Source organism: Carassius gibelio, chromosome A4, assembly GCF_023724105.1.
Source record: "Carassius gibelio isolate Cgi1373 ecotype wild population from Czech Republic chromosome A4, carGib1.2-hapl.c, whole genome shotgun sequence".
Lineage (NCBI taxonomy): Eukaryota > Metazoa > Chordata > Actinopteri > Cypriniformes > Cyprinidae > Carassius > Carassius gibelio.
This window is the reverse complement of record NC_068374.1, coordinates 18,359,825-18,372,199: the sequence shown is the minus strand read 5'-3', so window position 1 is coordinate 18,372,199 and position 12,375 is coordinate 18,359,825. Positions and strand designations below refer to the sequence as shown.

The 12,375-nt window shown below is 35.9% G+C and overlaps 1 protein-coding gene across 2 annotated transcripts in view; it reads right to left on the bottom strand.

The window, feature by feature from the left end:
• Positions 1-12,375, bottom strand: part of LOC127972323 (chemokine-like protein TAFA-5) — a 202,735-nt gene that overhangs the window by 98,961 nt on the left and 91,399 nt on the right. For both annotated transcript variants that reach the window (XM_052575755.1, XM_052575764.1), the window contains exon 2: positions 5,348-5,497. In XM_052575755.1, the coding sequence (XP_052431715.1) occupies positions 5,348-5,497 (150 nt within the window). The remainder of the gene's footprint in view (positions 1-5,347; positions 5,498-12,375) is intronic.

The following is a 12,375-nucleotide window of genomic DNA, read 5'->3' as shown; positions in this document are numbered from 1 at the left end:
AATATCATTCACAATTTTCTCATTGTTGAGAATACCCACATTGAGCCGCCACACAGAGTTTTTGGGTGTGAAGTCTATTTGGATAGTTTGGAAGAAAACTGCATTATGATCAGAAATATCAGCGACTCCAATTTTACAGTCCAACACTCTGTAAAATATTTCCTTTTACATTAGAAAATAATCCAATACAATCCACGTATGTACAGAGTGTGGGACAGAGTAATGGGTATAGTCTCTTTGTGTGGGATGTTAGCTATAGCCTCCATACATCTACAAGTCCAGTTTCTTTAAGTGTAGTGTTTAAAATTTTCCAATTTCTTATTTATTTCTGATTTGACTAGTTGTGCCCAGATTATAATTCAGATACATATACAAATACAAATTCCCTCAGATTGTCATGACCTAAAAACTCTGCTTGTAATAACCTAGAACACTGTCTAAGACTTGATGGTTGCTCTGTCAATTCTTCGTCATCAGTTAGGAACCTAGGTGTGCTATTTGATCACAATCTTTCCTTAGAAAGCCGCGTTTCTAGCATTTGTAAAACTGCATTTTTTTCATCTCAAAAATATATCTAAATTACGGCCTATGCTCTCAATGTCAAATGCAGAAATGTTAATCCATGCATTTATGACTTCAAGGTTAGACTATTGTAATGCTTTATTGGGTGGTTGTTCTGCACGATTAGTAAACAAACAACAGCTAGTCCAAAATGCAGCAGCAAGAGTTCTTACTAGAACCAGGAAGTATGACCATATTAGCCCGGTCCTGTCATTGCTGCACTGGCTCCCTATCAAACATCGTATAGATTTTAAAATATTGCTTATTACTTATAAAGCCCTGAATGGTTTAGCACCTCAGTATTTGAATGAGCTCCTTTTACATTATACTCCTCTACGTCCGTTACGTTCTCAAAACTCAGGCAATTTGATAATACCTAGAATATCAAAATCAACTGCGGGCGGCAGATCCTTTTCCTATTTGGCGCCTAAACTCTGGAATAACCTACCTAACATTGTTCGGGAGGCAGACACACTCTTACAGTTTAAATCTAGATTAAAGACCCATCTCTTTAACCTGGCATACACATAACATACTAATATGCTTTTAATATCCAAATCCGTTAAAGGATTTTTAGGCTGCATTAATTAGGTAAACCGGAACAGGAAACACTTCCCATAACACCCTATGTACTTGCTACATCATTAAAAAGAATGGCATCTATGCTAATATTTGTCTGTTTCTCTCTTGTTCTGAAGTCACCGTGGCCACCAGATCCAGTCTGTGTCCAGATCAGAGGGTCACTGCAGTCACTCGGATCCAGTACATATCCAGACCAGATGGTGGATCAGCACCTGAAAAGGACCTCTACTGCCCTGAAAGACAGCGGAGACCAGGACAACTAGAGCTGGAGAACTGGCCTCCCAACTGAGCCTGGTTTCTCCCAAGGTTTTTTTTCTCCATTCTGTCACCGATGGAGTTTCGGTTCCTTGCCGCCGTCACCTCTGGTTTGCTTAGTTGGGGTCACTTCATCTACAGCAATATCATTGACATGATTGCAAATAATCATGTAAATATCATTTTGCATTATTGACACACTGTTTTCCTAATGAATTTTGTTCAGTTGCTTTGACGCAATGTATTTTGTTTAAATCGCTATATAAGTAAATGTGACTTGACTTGACTTAATAACCTTAACAAAAAGAGAATCATATGGTACTGGACAGCAGATTGCCAGGAAAGCATGGACAGTCTCAAACAAACTTTACAAAACTCATCTATTCTGATCCAATCAGACTACAATAAAGCCTTCCAGATCCATTCTAATGCAAGCAATGTTGGAAGGGAAACACTTTTGACATCTTCACGGATCATGCAGCTCTCTCCTGGGCCTTCAATGGCCCAAGACAACTTCATGACTCACATGTTGGATCCTATGTCTGCAACACTTTCAGGTAGACCACCGCAAAGAATGTCTAAATCTGGGACCTAACACTCTATCCCAGACCTGTAAAGCAGATGTGAATACATCCCCTTGTCTCTCCGTCTCCTCATCGCTTCCGACTACCTTACCTCACAGCCTAGAAGAAATAGCAAAAGCAGAAATGTTGGATACTGAGATAAAACAGCTTCAATACATCAATAAAACATACCATCAATGTTGAAGTCCAGCAGGGACTATTATACCATCAAGTTCCATTAAAGAATACAAGAATGAAATAACAACTGGTCCACAATTTACACCTTCCCTTTTGGCAGAGTTGTGGCTGTATTTAAAACCACCCAGTTTCCACCCGCAAGCCAACCTCACCGAACAAATCAGTTGAACTCTCAAAACAATGATTGCTGCTTATGTCGCATATCAACATGATGTGTGTATGTTTTAAGCAGCAAGATATTAGTATAAATATTTTCTAGTTTTTTTTTTGTCCCATGAATATTTGTTTTGGTTAGCTGTTTACTATCGTGAGAATGGTTTAGGAAATCTGCCAGGGAAATCCATGTTACCTCATCAAATCACCTGATCTCTGGACATCTGAAAGGAGACCAGGAAGACAGAAGATGGAGCAGCATGCTCACCAACAGTTTATTATTGTTATTATTATTATTATTATTATTATTATTATTATTTTTATACAAGCTAAATAATGGGACAAATACCAGGGAATTGACTAGTGCAAAATAAAGTAAATCATTGTAAATCATGTTGCGTGATTCATTTAAATACTCTCCTCCCATAAATGTTGCACCTTTTGAGTTAATTACAAAGGTTTGACATGTAAATTTTTTTTGGACTTTTCACAATGGAGCACAAAACAAGGAATGCAATAAAAAGCTTTGTGAGCAATATGTTCACATTTTTAAATAGGAAACCCCAAACACTACTGAAATCAAGAAAATGAGACACATAATTAGATATGAGATGATTGTATATGAGATACATGTAATGATATACATAATTGTTCCACTGATTTTCACTCTCAATTCTGCAACATACTGCAACTTCCATATATATATACATGAACACATGATAGGTAAAAATTGATAGCATATATATATATATATATATACACAATACAGACCAAAAGTTTGGAAACATCACTATTTTTAATTTTTTTGAAAGAAGTTTCTTCTGATCATCAAGCCTGCATTTATTTGATCAAAAATACAGAAAAAAAGTAATATTGTTATATATTATTACAATTATTACATATATATATTAGTGCTGCATGATTAATCGCATGCGATTGTAATGCGTGTCTCGTTAGTAAAGCCGGTTCTGTGATTAGCGGTAAATGTCCATGACCTGCTTTCAAATGGAGCAGCACTTAATAGACAGATCCGTAGTTCGCTGACAAGCTACGCAATATCGCGTTCATAATTGCAGAAGAAACGCATGTGATTACGAACACGATATTGCATAGCTTGTCAGACTGAATTCACCCTATACTATAGATGCTATTCTACAAACTCTCCTTCAACCAGAAAATTTTCAGTATGTGAATATTTTCACCCAGTGACATTTCATGCCAGACACATTCATTATGAATAAACCTTAATAAATTGTCATCAATGGTAATTTCCAATCTGGTCTGTGGATGGACTGACCCCCACAGACTGAAGGACACAGCATGCCTCATCACATATGACAATTGTGCTGAGACCCTGAGGACTCCAGCCAATTTAACTGATTGAAAATCCATTTTTTCTCTCCTTTCTTATCCACTCCGTGTACTGTGTCCTGCTTTTGTAATCCACAATATTCTGTACAAATGTTTTAAAACAATATATATTTTTTGAAAAGCACTGTAGAATTTAAACTAACATGACTTGACTTAGAACTTCAAGGTGGTTACCAGCTGGCCCAAATCAACAAACTAAATAAAATAACTTTTTATTTGTTTTATCAAAAAGCATATTTCTGATTACTTTGAAAAGTGATTGCATGTTGCCTCAACAAGCCAAATGTGTGGTGTACATATTAGGACATCCTCAGACCTTCAGGCCACAGGAAAAATCAGGTCTCATATAATTAGGTGAAACAACCTCAGATATAAAGGTATTGCATGAAATGGCATCAGATGAAACCTCAGAAATGTAATTCATTTAAAGTTTAATTTTAAATGATGATTTTAAACAGTTTACAAGCAGTGAATCTTGACATTATTTCTATTTATAATATTATCCATATTTTACAAATTATACAGCTGCAATGTCACGTAATACATTTATACGCAACATGGGTTCAAGTCCATTACACAAATACACTTTTTTTTTTTTTATAAACATTTTTAGCACATCTGTTGATTATAGCAGCATATTTTATTTTGTGTAAACCGTTTTCTTGTATACTCTATAAAAGACTAATTTTCAAACTTCTATCCAAGTTCAAACTTCTATCCATCAATTTTCCAGCCATTTTTCCAATGTAGGGTCACTCCTGATACTGTAGCCTATCCCAGCTTCTCTGGCTGCAGACAGGGAAGCACCCTGGACGGATGACCAATGCAGATCTTTATAAATTACATATTTCTGAAAATTTTGTCTTGTTCCATATCATCTGGATCATTCATGTCTGGGGCAGTTTTGCCCAATGACTTTATGTTTCGTCTGCACTTGGGTGGCTTTTATGCACTTGACAAAAAATAGTGTTTTCCAAGACACTTACTAGAAACAGTCTTCTTACAGATATTTATTAGGCAATCATCTGATTATATATTGTATATTATTTTATTAAATATTTTAATATCTGGGAGCAATTATGGCCAAAAAATGGCATCAGATGAAACCTCAGAAATGTAATTCATATAAAGTTTAATTTTAAATGATGATTTTAAACAGTTTACAAGTAAAAGGTTCTTATCCAGTGTCATGACCACAATGGATATTAACGGTTATAAATATGTAATATTCTTGATGGTGCTCTGCTGTACTCCATTACAAACTTTGCAGTATGTTCTTAGGGTGACAAAAAAAGTAAAAAAATAAATAAATAATAAAAGGTTACCTTTTTATTTTTTCTGCCTCTGTGATATAACAGCACTCATCTATGCCATTATCTCTGAGATCTGTGATATGTCTGAGATAGCCATACTTTAAATAACACTTGAAGCAGTAAATCTTGACATTATTTCTGTTCATAATATTATCTATTTTTTTACAAAGTATGTAGCTGCAATGTCACGTAATACATTTATACGCAGGCACATGGGTCCATTACACACATACACTGCTTTATGTGCCAGTCCAAAACACTTTTAATTCAAAAAAAAAAAAAAAAACATTTTTAGCACTTTATTTTGTGCAAACCAAGAATTGGGGACAGTTTCCCCAAATTTGATCTTACCATCCACGCAGGCTGGCCTGGCTCTCGTTGTCCCAGCAATCTGTCCTTTCTTACATGCACAACGGGCCGTCTGTCTGGCAATCGTCCTGCGTGGCTGACTGCTGTCTCTGTCCAGAGTGACAATCTCACATGTGCCTGCTGCCAGTTGTCCTGCAGGACATAACCAAAAACAGGAGGTCAGAGGGAAACATTTAGAAAAGTGGTCACATCAAGGTAGAGATATATATATATATATATATATATATATATATATATATAACACACAGTACAGACCAAAAGTTTGGACACACCTTCTCATTCAAAGAGTTTTCTTTATTTTCATGACTATGAAAATTAGATTCACACTGAAGGCATCATAACTATGAATTAACACATGTGGAATTATATATGGAATTATATACATAACAAAAAAGTGTGAAACAACTGAACATATGTCATATTGTAGGTTCTTAAAAGTAGCACCTTTTGCTTTGATTACTGCTTTGCACACTCTTGGAATTCTCTTGATGAGCTTCAAGAGGTAGTCACCTGAAATGGTCTTCCAACAGTCTTGAAGGAGTTTCCCGAGAGATGCTTAGCACTTGTTGGCCCTTTTGCCTTCTGTCTGCGGTCCAGCTCACCCCTAAACCATCTGGATTGGGTTTGGAGGCAGCACCCCATCACTCTCCTTCTTGGTCAAATAGCACTTGATGCCTTCAGTGTGACTCTACAATTTTCATAATCATGAAAATAAAGAAAACTCTTTGAATGAGAAAGTGTGTCCAAACTTTTGGTCTGTACTGTATATCTTCATTTCAGCTTTGTGAATCAATACTGATTCTTAAATCCTGATTCTAAAGACTGTTCTTTTAGTCTTACTTTTAGGGGACATGTTCGGTTCACTTTGTTTTGTTGTGGCCACAGTATATTAATTTGTAGTAACGTCATAGCATATTTTGACCACAAGATGATTTTGATAAAGTAAAAACATCAAAAAATGTCGTTGCCACGAGACCCTATGTACAGTTTTGTTCAAAATAATAGCAGTACAATGTGACTAACCAGAATAATCAAGGTTTTTAGTATATTTTTTATTGCTACGTGGCAAACAAGTTACCAGTAGGTTCAGTAGATTGTCAGAAAACAAACAAGACCCAGCATTCATGATATGCACGCTCTTAAGGCTGTGCAATTGGGCAATTAGTTGAAAGGGGTGTGTTCAAAAAAATAGCAGTGTCTACCTTTGACTGTACAAACTCAAAACTATTTTGTACAAACATTTTTTTTTTCTGGGATTTAGCAATCCTGTGAATCACTAAACTAATATTTAGTTGTATGACCACAGTTTTTTAAAACTGCTTGACATCTGTGTGGCATGGAGTCAACCAACTTGTGGCACCTCTCAGCTGTTATTCCACTCCATGATTCTTTAACAACATTCCACAATTCATTCACATTTCTTGGTTTTGCTTCAGAAACAGCATTTTTGATATCACCCCACAAGTTCTCAATTGGATTAAGGTCTGGAGATTGGGCTGGCCACTCCATAACATTAATTTTGTTGGTTTGGAACCAAGACTTTGCCCATTTACTAGTGTGTTTTGGGTCATTGTCTTGTTGAAACAACCATTTCAAGGGCATGTCCTCTTCAGCATAGGGCAACATGACCTCTTCAAGTATTTTAACATATGCAAACTGATCCATGATCCCTGGTATGCGATAAATAGGCCCAACACCATAGTAGGAGAAACATGCCCATATCATGATGCTTGCACCTCCATGCTTCACTGTCTTCACTGTGTACTGTGGCTTGAATTCAGAGTTTGGGGGTCGTCTCACAAACTGCCTGTGGCCCTTGGACCCAAAAAGAACAATTTTACTCTCATCAGTCCACAAAAATGTTCCTCCATTTCTCTTTAGGCCAGTTGATGTGTTCTTTGGCAAATTGTAACCTCTTCTGCACATGCCTTTTTTTTAACAGAGGGACTTTGCGGGGGATTCTTGAAAATAGATTAGCTTCACACAGACGTCTTCTAACTGTCACAGTACTTACAGGTAACTCCAGACTGTCTTTGATCATCCTGGAGGTGATCATTGGCTGAGCCTTTGCCATTCTGGTTATTCTTCTATCCATTTGGATGGTTGTCTTCCGTTTTCTTCCACGTCTCTCTGGTTTTGCTCTCCATTTTAAGGCATTGGAGATCATTTTAGCTGAACAGCCTATCATTTTTTGCACCTCTTTATAGGTTTTCCCCTCTCTAATCAACTTTTTAATCAAAGTACGCTGTTCCTCTGAACAATGTCTTGAACGACCCATTTTCCTCAGCTTTCAAATGCATGTTCAACAAGTGTTGGCTTCATCCTTAAATAGGGGCCACCTGATTCACACCTGTTTCTTCACAAAATTGATGACCTCAGTGATTGAATGCCACACTGCTATTTTTTTGAACACACCCCTTTCAACTAATTCAACTAATTGCCCAATTGCACAGCCTTAAGAGCGTGCATATCATGAATGCTGGGTCTCATTTGTTTTCTGAGAATCTACTGAACCTACTGATAACTTGTTTGCCACGTAGCAATAAAAAAAATATACGAAAAACCTTGATTATTCTGGTTAGTCACATTGTACTGCTATTATTTTGAACAATACTGTATTTCCTGATTAGCTTTTAAATATTGTACATTGTATACTATTGTAATAGATATGATAATATCTGGTAGCAATTATGGCCAACCATACGCAACAACCATTAGAGGTATGACAAAAGAAGTATGTAGTACTTTTGTTTGACAGTTTCCCCCAAATTATGCATTGACAAGAAAGGAACTCATCCATAATTCATTCATTCATATATATAAATATATACATTTCCTGATGAGCTTTTAAATGGATAAAGGGACATGAGTTTTCTAAGATAATGTTTACAATCCCCATACATTAAAGTATGTAGATGGTGGAGATTTTGTTTCATAAATGCTTCAGCTTGACTAATTTTTCATCATATCATCACCTATCATTATTACACAAAATGTTATTTTAAAATTTGGGTTTGATTTTCAGAATCATGTGATGTCCAAAAGGCACTAAATACCAGGAAATGACCCAGTTGACATTCTGTATTATTGTTACTTATGAGTGTGTCTTGAAAATGGGCATACTGTAAATGCCTGACAATCATGCTCATAAAGTTTCGACTTTATGGGCAAATTTCAATTGAAAGAAACAAAATTTCCTCATTATTTTCACCTGGAATGTTACCGTGACACTGCTAGTTAGCAACAAGATTTTATAAAAATTGCTTCTATCAACTTCTAATTGACTTCTGTATGGATGAGACATGAGAATAACTGCATAGTTCAAAGATTATTCAACCTCATCTATGCACTTCAGTTTTGAGTTAGACTGTAAGGACTGTTTCAAAAATATCAAGTTTCTAATATTTAATCATGTTATATTCATGGTTGTGTTAACTGTGATCTTGAATATATACTGTTAATCATTCCCCTAAACATATAAAATTGTTTTTACTTGCATCAATAATTTATAAATCCACAACACAACTTCATAGCTTAAGTTAAGGCTGTTTGTTACCTTCTGTCCCTCTGTCCCACTCTCAGATTAACCTGTCTATTGTGAAACTGGTCTACAGGGAATCTGCCATAGATGTTATTTATCTATTTCCTGTTTTAAATGGACACTTTCTGTGCACAAGTGAGCTATGTGAAATGTAAATTTGTGGTTGTGTTAGTTTCCTTCTCTTGTTTTTCAGTTCCCTCAAACCATTAAAAAAGCATGAAGCTCTAGACTAAACGTGACCTATGTTAGAAAGACCAGGGAAATGTTCTTCATCTCCTTCTAGATTTCATCAACTTTCTTTTCATTTATATTTCAAACCTCCTACATGCTTCTGAATGATGTTGGACAATGATATGTCATATGTGTGTAGCAGTGGGAAATCCATCTTTCTCTTTAACACTTATTTCTTCAGAGATTGCATTTGTCTGCCATATCTGAAAATCCCAAACAGAAACTTGTAAAAAAAAAAAAAAACCTTTCACTTATGTTGCTATAGTAAGAAATTAAGAGATGAGATGAAGCACTTTGAAATCTCCTTTATCAGCATTCATGCACAGAATAACATTCTTAACATTATTTTTGTCCCAGGGTAGACTACATTGTGTTAGCACCACTTTGCACCACTGGTATTAAAATATTATATTAGAGTAATATTATATTATATCTGCTATTTTATGCATCATTAAAAACTTAAACATTTCCTTGATCTTTTGAGAAAAGAGTTTGATTTACTATGAAAACATACTAGAGCTTTCATTAGATGCAACCTATTAAAACGTGTTTGTAATGTTTGTTAGACATAATTTCTTGAGTTATCTTATGCAAGGATCAAGTAAACAATGTGGAAAAATGCAGTTATTATTGTAAGAGACCTTTTACTGGAGTGAATATCAGGTTTATAAGGTAAGGACACGATGATAATGATTTATTAAACTGTGACTTTTAATGCTGTGTGTCCTTGAACAAAGCTTTTTGAAGATGCTGATTTAATTTTGAAGCAGGATTTGGCACCTGCCCACACACACACTGACCATGATGTTGGTGTGCTTAACTGGCCAACAAACTCACCAGACCTAACTCCATAGAGAATCTATGGGGTACTGACAAGAGGAAATAGAGAAACAAGAGACCAAAAAAATGCAGATAAGCTGAAGGCCATTGTGAAAGAAATATATCTCATATATATCTTCCTTGATCCTTGTTTACAAACAAAATAATGAAGAATCTGTTTTTGGGGACGATTATTATGATTATTAAATATACTATTAAGATTGCTTACACATACTACTATAATTAGTGTATAAATGCATAAAATTACAATTATTCTTTGGAATTTGACTTCAACAAGTTTTGCAAGCAGGAAATTAGCATCAATCAATCAATCACCTTTATTTATATAGTGCTTTAAACAAAATACATTGCGCCAAAGCACTGAACAACATTCATTTGGAAAACAGTGTCTCAATAATGCAAAATGATAGTTAAAGGCAGTTCATCATTGAATTCAGTGATGCCATCTCTGTTCAGTTGAAATAGTGTCTGTTTTAATTTGCAATCAAGTCAATGATATCGCTGTAGATGAAGTGACCCCAACTAAGCAAGCCAGAGGCGACAGCGGCAAGGAACCGAAACTCCATCGGTGACAGAATGGAGAAAAAAACCTTGGGAGAAACCAGGCTCAGTTGGGGGGCCAGTTCTCCTCTGACCAGGTACATGATACATGCCTCAGGATTCCAAACACCTGATCGAAGCAACAATGAACCTTCACCATCAGCTGACGTCACGTATGACAACACACCATTCACAATATTCTGACCCGACATCTCAAAACAAATGCAGAAACAATACGACACAACCTCCAAAACTTAATGAAACAACAATTAAGCGATTTAACGGATCAAAACCAACGGACAAGCCCCCACTTGGTCATGACCTGGCTCTATAGCCATGACAAAAATAGAAGGATGCAGTTTTAAACCACAAAATGAAATTTATTAACTAAACAAAACACTGATACAACACTGACAAACAATAGCCATGCCCTCTGCAACAAAGAACAAACCAGACACAAGGAAACATTTGTCTAAGCTCCAACAATTTTGCCAAGCTTACTGTTTCACTTTCTTATGTATTAAGGTCATTAGACAAATGTTTGGTGCAGCATAAAACAGCTCAAGTAAAACTGTAATTCATTTGGTGTTTTTGCAAAGCCTGAATGCTCTTATAGACAAGTGTCAGTGCATCTACATATACATCCCTTCAGTTTTTGTTATACTGAAACATCTAAATAGCTTGTGTTAATTGCAGACAATACTTTAATAATTGCTCAGACATTTAGAGAGAAAAAAGGGAGCAGAGAAAAATGGAAGAACCAGAAGTATGTGACATTTTAAAATCTCATCGTTGGTAAGCATTTTTTTTAATTCTTGGGCAGGGGTGGGATGAGCACATGTAAGATCTAATAAGCATTTTGTATGTGAAAATCATTTAACGGGGCCCTTGACTTTTGGGGGCCCAAGCAGTGAATTACCTTTGCTTAATGGGTAAGTCCGCCCAATCTGCACAGCACCTACAAGGCTCCGTTACACTCACCCCCCTAAAACTCACTCCCATTTGGGTCACCTCACCAATGTAACAACAATTTACTTTTAAATGTGAAACTAATATTACCAGTAGGTGGAAGCAAGCCACTGTAAGTTGCTGAATCATTTATTCCATCGATTCTTTCAAAATGACAAATTCTTTTAGGAAGGAAATAAGATACTTTTTTATGAATGGATCTGGGAATCATTGACTCACCCAGTTTTATCCAAAATGCAAATTCATTCAGAAAGGAAGCACATCTGTGTGTTGCTGCAGAGACACACAACATGGTTTTGTTTGGAAACATTTTCTTTTGTGAAATTGATCAAAAAGACAATATTGTCTCTGCATTTTAAATAACTTAATATTTATTTATTGTTCTTTGAATTGTTGCCCTGACACAAAGAAATGTTTGCCACAGACCATGCTGACCCTACCATTCATAATCACATAATCAAATGAGTGTGTGCTCTAGGAAGACTGCATATAATTCTAATTAAATATCTATATTTGTTGCTTCACAGTGACAATGCTTAGTATCAAATAACCTAATTTCAAAATTGGTATTACAGCGATAAACTATAAAGATAGCTGAAGCAGCTGCTATAGCTTCTGACCACTGGTTGGCCTGTTTTCATCTCATTCAGAAGTATTAGCCTTAGTGGGCGGTTCATGTCGGGAGTGATTGACAAAGTAAGTAATCACTGTTGGATTTGCATAGAGCAAATTTGCAATACAAATATACGTTTTTTAAAGTGCATGAAAACTCAGTGATGATTCATACAGGGCATAGTAGAGTATAAACTAAACCCAGCCTAAACTGGTTGGCTGGGCTTAGCTAGCTTAAGCTGGAAGTAGCTGGTTTTAGCTTGGCTGTGTCCAGTCC